The following is a 19,571-nucleotide window of genomic DNA, read 5'->3' as shown; positions in this document are numbered from 1 at the left end:
AGAATGCTGGTATGTATGCCATAAAGAATTGGAACAGGTGTGCCCAAGGCTAAGTATCAAGTATTTCCGCAACTTCAGGAGGTTTGTTTCTTCCATTAGCAACCAGCCTTTCAACTCTAAGAACCCAGATTAAACTGGATCTAGAGTGTCTTAATTAAAGTGAGCATGGGGACTTGGATTAGGTTCAGTTCTCTTCTTAATTTGTTGCATCACGTGTCACTAAAATTTGGGATATATGCACTTGCCTTTTTCTCCCAACTGGCTGACCTTACACAGAAAACTTCTTATTTGATCAGAGTTACAAGCAAAAGAAACTCAGTGTGTACCTTGCAGATAAAGATATAAGATCTTAAAATATCTGGTTTTGCCCTCATTCAATTAGAAATCAACACATTATTTATCAGTTACATAGAGAATTTTCTAAATAATCTCAGTATCACTGTTACAATTTCTAATTTTACAGTGGGAAGACAAATCCTGCTCTAACTGTGGGTGCTCAATGTGTTTCATGTTAAAGAAAAGGCAGGGGGGTGGGGAGGGAGAGAGGAGAAGGAATAATAAGGAAAAAGAAACAAAAAATAAAAGCGCAGATAAATTATTTGAAAAAACAAAAAAACAAATCCGAGGCACCATTTACAACCTTGAGAATACTAAAAAAAGATCACTGGTGAACTCATACAGAATCTAAGCTAAGAATTTATTTAAAATACTAAATTCGTAAAATTTTGTTCATATTTGGATGAGGAAACTGGGAAGGACATATGTTAAAATTAGTTATACTCACAATATAACATATCTTATTTCCAAAGTAACATGAAACCCAAATGGGCTTGGCTTTTACCATTTTCCCACAAACTTTCATCTATTTATGTAAGTGAGAAAGCAGACTAGTCTCAGAAATAAAGGAGAAAGATAACTCAGGTTTGAGTCGCTCATATAAATACATTTCTTTTAATGTAGGGAAAAAAAAAACCCTGAAGCAGAAAGAGGAATAAAATTTAAGGAGCATTCCCCATGTCAAACAGTATCAACAATGTCTCTCAAGATGATACATGTTACTGGAAAATTGAAAATCTGGGATACTCCTTATGTTTCTCTTACTACTACCACTAATTCTCTAAGATATTTCTCTCAATTAAAGCCATTAGATCTCTGAAAAAATGACACTTTATTATCATTATCCAAAGTTATGTTTGAATTTCACATCTTTTAAAAGCAGAGAACACCGCTCAGCTATTTTATGCCAGAGAAGCAATAGAGCTACCATAATGATAATGTTAAGATAACACTCGGGCTCCTCGTTCTGATAATTTCTAGCTCCATGAGTGCAGGAATGTATTACATTTCCTCACGTGTAAAACAGCAACCACCTCAAAATGTGGGAGCCTAAGTGAGGTGGTATAAGTTAAATGTTTACGTACGTTTTCTTGAATGTGTAAGAAATGCTTCATAAATGTCAATTATTATCATACAATGACATAAGATTTTGTGTGGTTAAAAAAATAAAGTATCAACTCATTCAGTAACTACTTAGAAAATACATAAATGTTTTAGATCTAGGAATTCTTGGTATGAAAGATACACCCAACAATAAGATATCTGCCCCCAAAGAATTTATCTTCTTACAGGTGTTGTTCACAAAAAGGTAACAGAGTGCCTTCAGATTAGTCTTGTCAAGGGTGCTCGTGACTCCAAGAAAAGTTTACATCTACTATACAGAATTATCAAGCATAATTTTTCTTATTCCTATGGTTTATACCTAGGTTTGGCAATTTTTTCTGTAAATGGTCAGAGAATAAATATTTTAGGTTTTGTGGGACATACAGTTTATGTTGCAACTATTCAACTCTTGCCCTAGGAATGGAGCCACAGACATCTTGTAACAAGTGTAAATAAATGAGCGTGTCGGTGCTCCAATAAAACTTTATTTATAAAAACAGGTGGTGGGCCATATGTGACCAAAGACCATAGTTTGCCAACCCCTGGTTTAAACCACAGGCATCAATTAATAAGAAATAATCATTCTTTATGAAAATCACAGACAAATAAATCCTGGTATCTTCCCTTAAGATTTAATATTTTAATTTTAGGATGAAAGAAAAATGGGGAGAAAGAAGAGCTCTCACAACTGTGCTCTTGCATCAGCACTGGAAAGCTTCCAACACAGAAATAAATTCCAGTTTAGGGGAAAAAGAAGAAGAAGAAGACAATCAATGGTTGTTACCTTTATTTCTTCCTGAGAATCATGATTCTAAACCAAAATCTACTTATTATACAAAAAGACAAAGCATATTTACGTGCTTCACACCACAGTTTTGAGAGTGGAGAGCTCCAGTCCAGCCTTTATGGCAAGTGGACTGTTTAGTTTAATGATGTCAAAATGCAGGGGAGCAGATGGCAATAAAACATTATTAGAAGAGATGAAACATATGCAACTGGTAGCAGCTTACTTATTCATATAAAAATTTAAAAATGGAACCAATAAATCTATCCATCTTAGCTAAGCAAATCTAGTTATCTCGATTTATTACTGTAACGTAAAGCCTACAATGAAATTTGGGATGGTTGTAGAAACTATAATTTCCTTTCTCACCCCTATCTTCTTTAGACTTCAAATAAAAGATAGAATTTATATCCACTTAAAACTGAGATGCACATCATTCAATCTTTGATCTAATCAGATCTCATAAATACATCTGAGTCTTCCTCGGGGAAAAAAAAAAAAAAAAAAAAAGAATACATCAGATCTCTCCAAAGCTCTGTCCGTAATGAATAAATAAGCTTTTCTTTATTGCTAAAGTGCAGCACACAGTAGAGGCAGGGTATAGTAAGGGTCATGTTAACTAGAATCTTAGCTAAATTTTAAAAATGGAGTTTAGATGCAAAGAAAATGTTACTTAAAGCAGACCTTAGTAGTTGCAGTCACCTGGTTTATGCAAAGCAAGACTCCTTTCTTCAGAGAGGATTTAGTCCTCTTTAAATGTAGTCATTGATACTATCTTTTGACACAAGAAAATACACTATTTTGTCAAAATAACAGAACTCAACTTAGTTTTTTTTTTTTTTTAAAGATTTTATTTATTTATTTGTGTGTGTGAGAGAGACAGAGAGACAGAGAATGCACAAGCAGGGGGAGCAAGCAGGCAGAGGGAAAAGCAGGCTCCCCCCTGAGTAAGGAGCCCAATGCAGGACTTGATCCCAGGACCCTGGGATCATGACCTGGGCTGAAGGCAGATGCTTAACTGACTGAGCCACCCAGGTGCCCCAAGTTCAACTTAGTTCTTAACAACTCTGACTTCTCTCAGACTCTGCTGCCTCACTAGTAAAATGATGCCCACTTAAAATTTTAATGACATTGTCTTATTGCACACTGAATAAAAATATATTTAAAAACTTAAAATATTATAAAAAATAATTACCATTAATCAATGATACCCACAATTTTACTGTTAAGTAAGAATTTTTTGCTTCCTACAAAACTACCCATTAATCTCCCAAGTTCTAAATGCCCAAATGGGGATAGTGAGTATTCCCTAAGACCGGAAGCAACAGAAGCTAAAATTAACTAAATATTAATTTTGAAAAGGTTGTGACTTTTTCCCTTTCTCATTTGATCAAAAGAAATCTACTCTGTCCCTAAAAGACTTTCAAATGATCCTAACTTTTCTATTTACAGCTTACTTGCACTGTGTTCTTCAAAACATAATTCATGTTTTTAAGAAAAATCAGCAATTCTTACAAATCTCATCATAAATTAAGAGCCCTTGCATTTACTACATATAATAAAAACTGTTTCAAAAAGAAAAAAATAAAAGAATCTATGTATATATACATATAATCTGATACATTTGTTCCTAGGAGTATCAAAGATTACAGATGGCAAATATTAAATAAAATAGTGCTAGTGTGCTGAGTATGTCACCATCAATTAAATGCCTTTTCTTTCATCAACAGAGTATCTGCCTCCATGGATATATTTAACAATAAAAGTAAAAAAAGAAATCTATTAATTTTTTGCCAACATCAGGGACATAAGAATAAACAGGGCATTGTGTGTACATCCAATAAACGATAGCACCAAGGTGTTATTATTCTAACAAGCTATAAAAGATGCTAATGAAAACAGCAAAAGGAAAAATTTTAGCACACCTAGACAATACTAACTACTGTAAAAGAACACACAACAGAGCTTTTTATCTTCAATGGATTTATGAAATAGCTTTCTACAGAAAATGGTGATTACAATATTATCCAATATTATATTGCTTAATGATTTTGAGTAAGAAATTATGTTACTTATTAAATACTTAATGTAATGTTATTACAATTAAGTATCACCACAAATGCTCTTACAAGCTACCTATTTTGAAAGTGGGAAAGAAGAAAAATCCTATAATTAATGAAAAAAAAATTTTAAGCATATCAACTTAAAGCTTCGAATTATACATATAAGTGTATATATATACATTTATACATACATATATACATATATACATACATATACAACATGAGTAATTTAATTTTTAATTTTTGACTGGTAAAGTTCTACAGAATTTTTCTTCTTTTGTCTTGTAAGAAACCCCTTTTCCATCTCCTAATGTTTATTTCCCTGTCCACATCTAACACAAGTCCTTCCTGCAAAGGCAAAGAATGCAATGCCAGAGCTACTTACCTCATAATTCTAACTATAAAGAATTGGAAAAGAATAAACATTTAGAAAATGATGATTTAGGGGTAATTAATGTACTTGCCTATGGAAATGCTGCACAAATAGACTGTAAAAGTATGTTATAAAAGTAAACTTTAACTTATTTCTCAAGTATAATACAAGATGCAACCTACTCATACTTATATTTTCTAACTAGACACATTACATTAAAAAAACTTAGACATATTCAACCAATTTTTTGTTCCATAATCTGACCTACCCAAAACCAAGTATAGTTTCTCCAAGCCAAATACAATCCCTACCAGTGTTTTAGTAGAGGATAAATAAATGTTCTCTACGGAACAAAGCTCCTTGGAAGAGCAATGTTAGAACTTGCCTCCCAGTCAGGTTAAAATGTGAAGCTGCATTCTTTTGCCCTTAGAATTCTCTCCATTTCTATGGCCATTGCCTAGGGTAACATTATCATTGTCACTGTCCTGGATTTCCTCAACCACCTCTTAATTTAGTGTCCAGGACTCCAATCTTAATGCCTACACTGAGGTCACAATGAGGTTTTAAATACATTAACACTATAATGATCTAATAATGCAAACCTGATTGTCACTTTCCAGTTTACAGATCTGTTAAGGGCATCAATCCACAGTCTGACTTTCAAAGCCCTTTTCTGACCAGGTCCCCATTAATCCATCCAACTTTCTTTCTGGCCACTATATAGTCCTGAACATACTGAACAACTTGCTCTTCCTCCAAGAAGCCAAGTTCTCTGAGAGCTTTTGCATATGTTGTTCCCTTTCCAACTTGGCCTCTTCCTAAAAATATTCAAGGGGCATTGGCTACATATGATTTTACTGTAGGCATAAATATTCACACTTTATTCCTGCATAAAATAGGACTCCCTTATAAACTCTAATATAAACAAATATTCTATCTCAAGATTGTATCATTGGAACTTTATTGGTCTCTTTCTTTCCATTGATCTAGACCTCCCTGCCTTCTGACCTGGCCCCTGTAATCTAACTTAACTCTGTACCTTTTTTTCTGATTTCTGTTATTTACTGTTGCTTTAATTTGCATCCATGCTAGTTTTTCCACCTTGACAAAATGAGTGGCTATTTCCAATATTTCTTCTGCATTCCACTGTTTGGTTCCTTATAGGCCATATATTCCCATATTTTTTAAGAAAAAAAATTCCTACCTTAGGGCTTCAGATCTATTACTACTTTTTTAATTACTAGAAATAAATAATACAGTACTAGTTATAGTACTGCTGATGTTCACAACTTTTAAGTCTGATGGTAGTTTAATGCTTCAAGGACAGTGGAGTCCTCTGCTCCCTAAGCAGTATGTGTAGTTTTTAATGGCAGCCTTTGGCAGACAGCATGTCCGTGTTTGTTCAGTGACTGTTGTGGGAATTTCAAGTCCGGTAGGAGGAAAGAACAATGTGTTGTGAGTCCCTCAAATCATATGAAGAAGATGTCCAAAATATAACGAGCTGGCCTATCCACGCACTCATTTACTTAGCCACTGTCATTGACTGAAGGCCTATAAACCAGGCCAGGTATTACTCAGGTAGTGCAAAACAAAGATTAGTAAGACTTGGTCCCTGTCGTTAAGAGGATCTAAAAACAGTGACAAAGGACACATATGTAAATTACAATGAATATGATGAATGCTATAATAAAGCAATCGTCAACATTCTGTAGGAACACAGAAAAAGAATAGCCGATTATTCAGAGGACTCAAGAAAGGTTCACAAAGGAGATAACATCTGATCTTGAAGAATGAATAGAAATTTTTCAGGGGTAGAAGGTGGAAAAGTATTTCAAATAAGAGCAGCAGCTTTACAAAGCACAGAGGTGTGTGCGCAAGGAATGGTGTGAACTCCTGAACTTTAGTGTGATGGGAGTGCAGAGAACATGAAGAACTATATTACAAAACAGGCTACAGAAGGAGGTTGGCACAAGGTAATAAAGGGCACATAAGCTCTATCAAGAAGCCAAACAGTTCATGTGTGGGAAGCAGAGAGCTCAAAACATTTTCAAGCTGAGAAGTCACAGGAGAACTGTTCTGCCGGATGTTGACAGTGTGAGCTACTAATGCTGTCACTAAAAGGCAGAGAGGTAAAAACTTAACCTTTCCTGAGTACCATCTATGTATCATCTACGTAGCGCTTCAATATACGTTACATCATTTGTGTGTATGCATACATGCTTACTTACTCACATACATACAAAACAACAGTGTCATAGAGAACTTTTTGTAGACTCTTATTTTAACAGATAAAGAAACTGAAGCCTCAAATGTTCCATGTAGGGAACATCTCTGGCCTTCAGAAATTCACGCCTGTTCTTCAGAGCTGCCACCTGTCAGCAAAGCTGGTTAGATGGACAACACACCTGGTCCAGCAAAGCACTGATTATATTCTAATGAATTGGCCATTCTCATTATGTGTATAATTAAACTCAAGTTAGAAAACTGATGTGCTTCCAACATCTAATGGCTCTTCATGACTTTTAAGACTGAATTTGTGAGGAACATCTGACTATATTTGGTAAAATAGAAATATTTTATATCTGCATCAAATGAACTGAACTTATACAATCTGGAATCCGTAACCTAAAGAGAATCTAAGGAAAACATTACACAGCAAATTAGATCACCTACATAAACACAGGAACATATTTGTAACTTATACCATAAAATTTATGAATGTTTTGACAACATCCCTCTAACTACTCATTAGTTGTATACAATTTTAATCATTAAAATATCTACTAGACATACAAATACAGTGAATGAAAATATAGGTTTAAAAAAGTACAAATCCCCAATTCTGAAAACTAACAAGAAGAATGTCACCTTCTACCTATCTTTCTAGATCAAGTTAACATTTCTAAAGGGACTACTACATCTAAATTATTAAAGTATTAAAGGCACAGGGCAAGTAGAAAGTAGTATTACTAAATTACATAAAACTCAAGCTTGGATTCTTAATTCTATTGTATCTTAATACTTTCACGCAGACTATGAACTTTTCAACATCTTACATCATAAAATAGGTCTTTGCCAGCCACTAACAAGCTTGTGCATGCATGTGTGGGGGTGTATGTTAAACTCCATGCCTGAGAAAAAGATGATCCAACCTAAACTATAATGCTGTTAACATATACCCCTAGTTCTTCTTTATCAACTTCTATAGCATTACTATATTTTTGAAAGACTTTGGGGTAACACAAGCTATGTCACACCACAGACGAAATGATCTAAGATTCAAAGTCAGAACTTCAGGGCGATAATGGAAACCCATAACAGATTCAGAACACACTAGAAGGTCTTAAAATTTCAGTCTTTTCAAAGCAGTTTTTTTTTGGGGGGGGGGCTATCATTTAAAAACCATATTAGTCATCCCAATAGACAAAAGTACGTCTAAAATACTTAAATAAACAATTTTCAAATTTTTCCTTAACTACTAAGACATAGTAAGAAATACTGTGACCCAAAATATACATGTTTACCAGCTGACCCCAAATATATGTGTTTGTACTTACTTATATACACATACAAACCAAAACCACATTTTCATAACATGATACCTCCCTACTCTTACTATGTTAAAATACTTAATATATTAAAATATTCTTATATATTCCATTTTTATTTCATTTTTTTAAATGAAAATACTGGCTATGATCCATGAAACTGATTTCAGGATCAACCAAATGGGTTACATACTGCAACTCAGTAATTTTTATCTCATCCTCCTCACCCAACTCTAGAACTTATTTTAAAATGACATCACTGGTAACAGTCACTCCTTGATGATGATGGTGGGGAGGGGTTCTTTTTTCACCTACGTTAGAACACAGCTATGAAGTATCAAAAGAAAGAAGCCTGAAGTTTTCCATGTGAGGGAACTCCATACTTTATCAGAGTCAGCTAGGCAGCAACTGGCCTTTCTAACTTTTGCCTCCCCTTTGCTGGCACTGTAGTTTTCACAGGTGAACTGTGAAGAACCTAAGAACCCATAATGAGACAGCTATCCCCTTCTAAATCAAAAGAACCTTTTCATTTGCATTAGGAAGCTCTTAAAACTACTTACCAAATAGTAAGAGTAGATTCTGAGATGGTTTTGTTTTTAAATATGGTGGGGATTTTGTATTTATTTTACAATTTTTATAAAATAGTGTAAAATAAGTAATTTTTACATCATATAATATGCGTTAAATGCCAATTTGTAGCACCTAGAGCAAAATAGACAGCAGGAGTTCCGCAAATATTTTCTAATTTGAGCTAAGCATCATGATGTAATTCAACTACGATCACAATGGTACATACATTTTATGATATTAATGCTTTATAATGTCATATAATGTTTATACTCTTATAATTTTGCTGAAATTAAATTATGTTTTCTGTAAAAAGTATAATCTTTTAAATACTGACCATATGAATCATGATTATAGTTGTGTTATTTGACTGCTTTGATAATTATAACAAATTACACTCAAAGAAGACAGGATTCTGTTGCCCTCTTGTGGTAATTTTGCTGTAGTATCTTCTCCAGGAATTTTGCCTCAATTTTCTTCTTTTCCCTTTAATGGTCAGTTCCTTTAACAGACCCATAAACAGTCAGACCATAGTTTCTGAATTTATAAAAGCAGTATATATATTCTTTGCCCTCTCCAGTGCACATACTTAATGCCCTCCCTTCAGTTTCTACATCAGATAGTTGTTCCCTCACTTTCTTAAGAAATGTTCTCTTGTTTCCTTCCGATTCTAAACCAAGGAGATTTTTCTTAAAGTTATTTTCTATAGTCTAATGCACATACAAAATAATTAGAGCAAATCTCCACCTCATAGATAAGTTTCAAGTAAATGGAAAATAACTAAAAATGTAGGAGGTTGAGCTGTTGGCATTTTCTCCCAAGAGAATGGGTCTTGCTAAATCAATTAACAGTCCAGAAATTTCAGAAGCTAATGTTACTGGTCTAAATATTTGAAGTTTTTGAAAGTGATAAAACAAGTCTTTAAAATAGCCTAGCTCATATGCAATGGCTTATCTCTTACCCCACCCAACAAAAAAATTTTAGCTTCTTTGCAAAATGAGCAACACATAACAGTAATTCAAAACTATTCAAAACGACACCATGAAATAATTTTAACTATAAATAATTAGTATTTTTCTAAAAAATAATTTATTAATCATAAAATTATTTAGTGTCCAATATAATTTAAACAGTATGGAAAATGCAAAGCAAAAGATGAATTCTTAAATTAACTAAAAATCTACTCTTACAACTATGAAAATTATTCTTAAATATTGATAAATGATAAATCCTTAGAGCAATTCTTAAAATATATATATATATATATATATTTTAAAGCAGTCCCTCGTGTATTCAATCAATTCTTATCCCAACACTAATGAGGAAAAACTAGAAGGACATTCTATGAAGAAGGACCAGAACATTCTAAAGCAAGGTAACATGGCATGTCTCAGTAACTTAAGATGCTTTAATAAGGCTATGGCACAGATTATAATTTGGAAGCAGTGGGAGATGATATTGAGAAGTTAGTGGTAGCCACACTGAAAATGGACTTCAATGATAAGTTAAGGAATAGGGAAACACAGTAAAGTATCTGCAACAGGAGAGTAGAGTGGGAAAATCAGAGTTTTAGAAAGATACTTGCTGCAGTATGAAGGACAGATAGATGGGGGGGGGGGGTCAGAAGAAGACAAGGAAACTACTTAGAAGTTGTTTGCGATGACAAAGGCCTGAACCAAGGCAATGGCTCTGACCATAGAGAGGAGAAAAGAAACTTCAGAAATTTCAGAAGTGAAATCATTAGGTGTTAGTTGCTATGAGAACGTGGGGATAGAGGTGGGAGGTTCTCAAGCTTACACTGGAGCCCTCGTGGCTGGGTGAATGTACCATTCCCAGAGCCAGGTAATAATACTTTTGGACATGCTGCATTTGAGATGCCACCTGGAAACAGCAAGTAGATCAACAATTTTGAGGATACGGAATTCAGGACACAGAGGACTCTAAACTAATCAGTGGCTAGGTTGTAAAAGGAATCTGGATGACAGATCATTTAGAGAGTATAAAGAGTACAAAGAGACAAAGGTTGAGGATGGGACTGGAAGCCCTTAAGTACATAGTTCCATCTTCTTGTTAAGAGAAGTCCTTTAATCCTATAGCCATCATCTTTACTCATGTTGGGAGAAACAGGAGATTATTTAGTCTGTCTTTATTCTGCAAATCAGAACACGGAGGGTCAAAGAGGTTAAGTGACTTTATTTAAAGCTATTTATCCGTGAACGTGAATGAAAACTCAGGTTTCCAGATTGAGACCAAGTTGTTTTACCTTACTATTCAAATGTTCTCTTTCTATAACAAAATGAGGCATAAAAAATATAGGATCATCTCATTAGATGCAGAAAAAGCATTTGACAAAATGCAACATCTATTCATGATAAAAACTCTCAACCAAGTAGGTTCATACGGAACATATAACATAATAAAGGCTATGTATGAGAAATCCACAGCTAACGTCATATTCAGTGATGAAAAGCTGACAGCTCTATTCTTAAGATCAACACAAGAATGTCCACTCTCACCACTTTGATTCAACCTAGTACACAGTCCTAGTACAGCAATTAGACAAGAAAAAGAGATAAAAAGGAATCCAAATTGGTAAGGAAAAAGTAAAACTCTCACTATTTGAAGATGACATGATAGTATATTTAGAAACCCCTATAGAATCTACCAAAAAGCTCTTAGAAATAATAAAAAAAATTAGTTAAGCTGCAGGGTACAAAATCAATGCACAAAAATCTGTTGCATTTTTATATACTAATGAACTACCAGAAAGAGAAATAGAGAAAGTAATCCCATTTATAATTGCACCAAAAATAATAAAATGCCTAAGAATAAACTTAACCAAGGTGGTGAAAGACCTGTTACTCTGAAAACTTATAAACCACCGAAGAAAGAAATTGAAGAGAACACAAACAAATGGAAAGGCATTCCATGTTCCTGGGTCAGAATAATTAATACTATTAAAATATCCATATAATCCGAAGCAATTAACAGATTCAATGTAATCCCTAAAATACCAACAGCATTTTCCACAAAACGAAAACAAACAATCCTAAAATATGTACGGTACCACAAAGACCTCAATAGACAGAACAATCTTGAGAAAAAAGAACAAAGCTGGAGATGTCACAGTCCCAGATTTCAAACGATACTACAAAGCTATAGCAACCAAAACCGTATGGTATTGGCACAAACACAGAAAAACCGATCAATAGACCAGGATACAGAGCCCAGAAATAAACCCATGCTTGTATTGTCAATTTCTCTGTGACAGAGGCAAGAACATCACAACAGGGGGAAAGACAGTCTCTTCAATACATGTTCCTGGGAAAACTGGACAATTAAATGCAAAAGAATGAAATGGGGCCACTTTCTTATACCATACACAAAAATAAACTAAAAATGAATTAAAGGTCTAACTTTGAGAGCTGAAACCATAATAAAACTCCTTAAAAAACATAGGCAGTAATCACTTTGACTTTGACCTTGGCACCATTTTTCTAAATATGTCTTCCCAGGCAAGGAAAACAGAGCAAAAAAAACCATTGGGACTACAGCAAAATCAAGGAAGGAAATCATTAACAAAATGAAAAGGCAACCTCCTGAATGTGAGAAGATACTTGCAAATGTAACCCCAATAAGGGGTTAATGTCTAAAATATAAAGGACTTATAAAGGGCAACACCAAAAAAACCCAAATAATCTGATTAAAAACAGGCAAAGCAGGGGCACCTGGGTGGCTCAGTGGTTTAAGGCCTCTGCCTTCGGCTCAGGTCATGATCTCAGGGTCCTGGGATCGAGCCCCGCATCGGGCTCCCTGCTTGGCGGGGAGCCTGCTTCCTCCTCTCTCCCTCTCTGCCTACTTGTGATCTCTGTCTGTCAAATAAATAAATAAAATCTTTAAAAAAAAAAATGGGCAAAGGACCTGAGTAAACATTTTTCCGAGGAAGACATACAGATGCCAAAAGACACATGAAAAGATGCTCAACATCACGAATCATCAGGCAAATGCAAATGAAAACCACAATTCTTCTACCTGTCAGAATGGCTAAAATAAAAAAGACAAGAAATAACAAGTGCTGGCAAGGATGTGGAGAAAAGAGAACTCTTGCGCACTATTTGTGGGAATAGAATTTGCTGCAACTGTTCTGGAACAGTATGGAAATTTCTCAAAAACTTAAAAATAGAAATATCATAGGATCTAGTAATTCCACTATTGGGTATTTACCCAAAGAAAACAGACAAATTAAGTCAACAAAATGTATGCAACTCTTATATTTATTATAGCATTATTTACAACAGCCAAGATAGGGAACCAATCTGAGTGTCCATTGACAGATGAATGGATAAAGATGTGGTATAAATATACAATGGACTATTACTCAGCTATAACAAAGGATGAGATCATGCCTTTGGTGACAACATGGATGGACCTAGACGGTATTATGTTATGTAAAATAAATCAGAGAAAGACAAATACCATGTGATTTCATTTATATGTGGAATCTAAAAACTAAACAAACAAATAAATAAACCAACAAAACAGAGTCATAAATATAGAGAACGAGGTGGTGGCTGCCAGAGGGTAAGGGGCTGGCAGGATGGGTAAAATAGTTCAAAGGGATTAAGAGGTACAAACTTCCACTTATAAATTAAGTAGGTCACAGGGATGCAAAGTACAGCATAGGGAATATATAGTTAATAATATTATAATAATGTTGTATGGTGACAAATGGTAACTACATTTATTACAGTGAGCATAGCAGAATGTACAGAATTGTCAAGACAGTATGTTGTACATCTGGAACTAATATTATGTCAACTAATATCAAATAAAATAAAACAATTAAAATAAAATAAAGTATGTTTTCTTTCTGGCACTGTAACCTTCTTCCACTTCCGTCTTATAAATCTTCAGAGGACAAGTCAAAGATCCTTTTTTCAGTAACTGATGACAATAAATGCTTCTGTTGTTGTTATTTTGTATATATCATCAAAACAAAAATGTCGTATTTCCAAGGTTAACCTTCCATTGATATAGTTGTTAAAAAGACCCCAAGTTTACAATTCATACATGCTTCTTGAGTAATTTGGGAAACAAAGAAATTCCCAATTCTATAATTATGAAAAGCAAAGGGCAACTATATCAAATGCACACAGAATGTTTATGAAATACTTCAGAGGAAAATAGTTATGGCTATTCCTTGCAGATCTTTTTAAAGCTTAGATGGTTGAGAATGAGTTTCACCAGTGAATTCTATCAAATATCCTGGAAGACATTTTCATAATTACACTTAAGAAAAACAAAAAGCAAGAGATTTCTTTGGCATACCTGCTTGGTTGGGGTGTGGCCAGCTTGGTGACTTAACAATGTTAGCGGGTCCTGGCGGCTTGAAGGCAGCAGCAGTTGTGAGACCGGCCACCCCTGGTCTGGTGGAGGCTGGGCTCTCCTGCCTCTCAGGCATGCTCCGTGCTGAAGCTACTGATGGAGACAACTGCTGAGAAGTCTCCTGGGTGTTGCTAGAAAGAAAATAAGGAAACATTTTTGGTGAAGTGATAGCAAACTAACTTAGCAATGATCCTTTCTTTTCTCAATCTGTCAAATCTGTAAGGAAAACAAAGATATTAACTAACCAATATTTAAAAAAAAAACTCGAAAACTATGACTGAAGGACTGTCTCTCTTTGAAATGAACAATCAAACAAAAACAAAAAAAGAAAGGGAAGAAGTCAGATTACATTTGTTCAGTACTTTGGAAATTTTCTTTTTCTTTTTTTTTTTTTAAGATTTTATTTATTCATTTGAGAGAGAGAGAATGAGAGAAAACACAAGATGCGCTGAGCAGGGGAGCCTGATGCGGGACTTGATCCCGGAACTCCAGATCATGACCTGAGTCGAAGGCAGTTGCTTAACCAACCAAGCCACCCAGGCACCCTGGAAATTTCCTTTAAAAGGACTATTGTGAGAAATTAGGCAACTGAAACACTGTTACAGCCAATCCTTTCAAATAATATGGTAACTTTATCTTCCTACTCTTTTCTATCTCAATCTTTCAGAAAATCACCTACATTAAAACAACTAATGATTAGAGAATTTCTGATGATCTTTCTGAAAAGGCAGATGGTTTTTCCCTTCTTTCTCACATTCTTCTGGTATTTTATGAACTAAGTTACCCTGACATCTTACCACTCTTTTTACTCAATACTTAGTCACTCATTCATTGAACAAGTATTTAAGCACCTACTACATGCCAGACATTGTGCTATGCACTGGCCACAGAATGGTAAACAAGAGACAACATCCCCAGCTTAACAGAATATCCAGTGTTCTGTATTCACAATACAGGAAAACAGGAGACAAGACGGCCATTGTCCTCACTCAGTCAGAGTTACTCTACTTGCTTAACAGGAGGCCTTATCTGTGCTGGTTCCAGTTTGATTTATAAGATCTTTTTATTACCCAGTCATTTGTTATTTATAATTATATGTTGTCACTTCAAAAAAATAATCTTAGGTAGCTCAAATTATAAATATGTACTTTGAAATGATATAATATTATAGAAGTTTCTCTCAGGTGAAGTATAATAATAATTATTATAACAACAATAAGAAGAATACATCCTACTAACTTCTGAACAGAAATCAAGGTACTGCTTGCTTAAATAATTCCAGGCACAGAAACTCAAGTCCTTCAATAACTAAAAATAACAGCTGGAAGGGTGGATCAATAAAGATAGAATACTAACTAATGACCAGTAAAATAAATGTCCCTTAATCATACTGTTTAGGCTGAGATTATTTCAATGAAAAGAGATTTCAAATTCAATCATGTCCTAAGAATACCTAATTTCTCCAATGCTCTTGAATCTGGGATAAATACCTAACAAAGGAGGCCTGAGGTTGCCTAGTCTTAGGAAGGCCTGCTTGCAAGTTTGGCCTCTAACTGGCATTTGAGAACTTGGCTGGTGAACAGTTCCCTACAGTCATATAAAACTTTCTCTAAAATGTAAGAGTAGCTCACTGTGCCTAAGCTAAATAAACAATGTGGTTTATGCTAAATACCTACTTTCCTTCTGTGAGTTGGGACATACGGTATGAACTAGGCACAGCGTGACAATATAAGGATTCCCAATAAAAACCTTAAGCACTTCGTATCTAATGAGTTTCTCTGGTAGACAACACTTTGCATGTTTTATCATAACTCACTGCTGTAGGAATCAACATATCCTATGTTGAGAAAGGACTTTGGAAACTTGAGCCTCTTTTCCTCTGGACTTGATCCATGTACCCTCTCCCTTGCTGATTTTGCTTTGTATTCTCACACTATAATAAATCTTAGTCATGAATACAACTATATGCCCAGTTCTATAAGTCCTTTACTGAGCGGGTGGTCCTAGAGCACTTCTGACACTAAACAGTTTTGGAAAATCATACTAGAGCTTTTTTAAGTTTCTTAAAATATTGTTTCTTATTATTGTTCTCTCAAATTCAAATGTAACAAGGCTATAACCTTCTTTTATCATTTCTAATCAATTTCATGAAAAACTAAAGTCCACTTGAGATGTTAGAACATACCATACAATGAAAAATTTAAGCACTGTAGTAACTGTTATAAATAAAAAGTAAAAGACTACTTACTTCATGGCAATGCTAAACACAATTATCAATAAAGATGACAGAATAAATAAAATTAATGGAAACAGAGTTTAAGCTTTATAGTACAATGGTTATGAGTAACTTTGAAAAGCTTTGTGATGAACTAATTATTTTACCTCTCTCAAGTCTCATTTACCTAAACTTTAAATGGGGATAATACTTTGCTCATAAGAGTTCCATGAGACTTAAGTAAGATAATTGTGTACAAAATACTTAGCATACTCTAAGGCACAGAATATGAGCCTAAACAGATGAAAAGGATAATTAATATATTAAAAAAACAGAACTTATTTTCAATATTCTTATATATTACAAATACATGATTTTTAAAAAATAATACAGAGGTACAGGCCATTTTACTTCTAAGATTAATTCTAGGGCTCAGTGGATTAGAAAAAAAAATAACTAATAACCCATATATTCAGAGTTCTGAGAAAAAAATTTATGACCAAGGAACACTACAAGTTACAAATGAAACAAAAATACAATCTGGAAATAACAAAGCCCAAATCATCATTTAATGTTTAACAACCTGAATAAGTTAAAATTTATCTCCAGGAGAGCTGGCAGACAGACTTACTTAAAAGAAAGTGACCAGAATGATAGAAAATTAATGCCAAGTCTAGTCAAGTTTGGTTGAAGGAACTGGTAACATTGACCTAGGGTATGAAAAAAACTCAGGAGAAGCATTAGAGCAATCCTCAAATACGTGACATGTGGATTCACTCTGTATGGCTACATTCTGTTTGCCTAATATAGTGTCAAATCTATGGTGAGAGAGATTTGGTTCAATAAAAGGAGGTACTTCCTAATATGAAAAATTGTCCAAAGGAACTATTCTGTTTCCTAACAATACCTTTAGTGACAGGCCTGATTCCAGAAGGTATTCAAGCAGATGAAGGAAAGGCTACAGACTGGATTTAACCATTAGAGGGTACAGGGCTAAGATATAAGTTACAATTCGGCATGACATTCAAAGCCTTCTAAGATACAGCTACAATCTACCTGTCCAATCATTATCTCCTGCCACTTCGTGATACAAATTATGTGCTGGCCACACCTCTTCTCTGTCCACAATTCTCCATTTTTTCCAGGCTCGAAATAGAAGGAACCTCCCCACTCTCCCTCTGAAAACATCCAAATACCATCTACAGTTAACAGTAGTAGTAAAAAATAATATCTATCATGCACTGTGTACCATACTAAACAATTAATATATTTTACTTAATCAATCATCTACCAGTAGAGACACTACTTCCTTCAGTTCATGACACAAATTAACTACATCACACACAGTTACATTTCAATTTGTAATAGCCAGGGTTTAAAAAAAAATAACAATAACTTTCTTACGTATCTTGCCTCCTGCACTACATTAATAAACTGAGACTGGGGACTTTACTGTGACTTTGGGTAGGTTACTTGAAGTTGGTAACATTTCTTCATCTGTAAAATCAGATGAAAATACTACTTTTATTCCAAGGTTATTGTAGGATTAAATGAAACACAATGAGATAATACATGTAATACAAGTAAAGTACTTGGCTCTATGCTAAGCCAGAGAGAAAAAAAAATTAAAAGTCTGTCCACGGAATTTTGAAAGGTCCCGTATTCTTCCAAACAATGGAGAGTCTCTTCTTACACTTCAATTTTTACCTATACATATGAACATTTTATTTTATCCTTTGTATAGTCTTTATATTATATACTCTCTCCCAAAAGGCCTAAGATGTTTAAATCTTAAACAGTACTCTTTAGATACAAAGTGTACGCAGTAGGTTATAACGACCTTATACAATTCTAAATCATTAGCAAGAAAGTTGTTCCATTTATATTCAAATTCAGGACTGGTGAGCAGAGTTCAACATTCTCAGGAGAAGTAAATCTCTATTTACTTAAAACATTTAATGTAGGAATGGAAGAATATTTGGTTTTATGGAGACAACCATAAATCTAAATATGTAATGCCTAGGTCTCTAAAAGAGCTAACATCTTTTTGCCTAATTTCTAGCATTAGCTACTATTGAGAGAAAATACATAAACAACAGATATCATGTACTGAAGATTTAAGAATTAATGATGTCATTGGCTCTATTATTTTATATTTGGGAATAAAATATTCTAATAATCATTAACAGCAAAAATATTTTGAATTAATGACTAATTTACTAATATAGCATGGCATGATTACTTAAATTGGTATCTTATTTCTGAAATCATGCTTCATATATTTTTTTTTATATTTAAAATTTAAAAGGTTTCCTCAGGAAACCCAGCATCCTGCTTTCCAGAATGCCAACTCGTTTACTACCTTGTTGAAAATCATTTCCATTTCCCAAATACCAAAATATATTTAGTTTGTGCCTACTGCTCTTAATAAAAAGTGATGATAATGGCTACTAATACCTGTTCTATAAGCGGGTCCATGGAGAACATCAATCAGGCCATAACTACATGTACACTTTTTTTTTTACACAAGAAGTTTATTTAAACAACAAAATGTTCGATTGGAAGGGAAAACTCGACTCATTTCTTTTTTCTTTTTTAAGATTTTATTTATTTGACAGCCAGAGAGAGATCACAAGTAGGCAGAGGGGCAGGCAGAGAGAGGAGGAAGCAGGCTCCCTGCTGAGCAGAAAGCCTGATGCAGGATTCAACCCCAGGACCCTGAGATCATGACCTGAGCCAAAGGCAGAGGCTTAACCCACTGAGCCACCCAAGCGCCCCAAAACTCGACTCATTTCTTTCAGAGGAATTTATCTCTACTTAAAGACAGATTGCTCCGTGTGTAAGGGTTATGTACAAAAATGTTATAAAATTGTCCTTGGTTTCCCAATAATAAATGAAAAACTTTAAGATTCTCCACTCAAGCAAGGTTTGCAAGAATTTTAATGTTGCTCTTTTTTTATTAAACAGCGAGTGAAAAGTAACTTACTAGAATATAAAGGTAAGAGTTTAATGAGCATGCCACTAATGGAGATGGGGTATTCTCACACAACTGGTATTTTTCTCCATCTTATCTCCATTTTTCCCCATCCCATCTCCATTTGATATCCATCGAAACATACCACTGGCTATCTAGTTTTTTTAAAAATGCAATAGGTACTTTTCTGGAGAGATGTGAGCATTCCATTAGGTCCTCAAA

The 19,571-nt window shown here is 34.3% G+C and overlaps 1 protein-coding gene across 4 annotated transcripts in view; it reads right to left on the bottom strand.

The window, feature by feature from the left end:
- Positions 1–19,571, bottom strand: part of PDLIM5 (PDZ and LIM domain 5) — a 207,104-nt gene that overhangs the window by 33,186 nt on the left and 154,347 nt on the right. For all 4 annotated transcript variants that reach the window (XM_080795510.1, XM_080795507.1, XM_080795508.1 and 1 more), the window contains one exon: positions 14,104–14,291. In XM_080795510.1, coding sequence (XP_080651636.1) covers positions 14,104–14,291 — 188 coding nt within the window. The remainder of the gene's footprint in view (positions 1–14,103; positions 14,292–19,571) is intronic.

The sequence above is a fragment of the Martes martes genome (genome assembly GCF_963455335.1).
Source record: "Martes martes genome assembly, chromosome: 2".
Taxonomy (NCBI): Eukaryota; Metazoa; Chordata; class Mammalia; order Carnivora; family Mustelidae; genus Martes; species Martes martes.
This window is presented reverse-complemented; position numbering and strand designations above follow the sequence as displayed.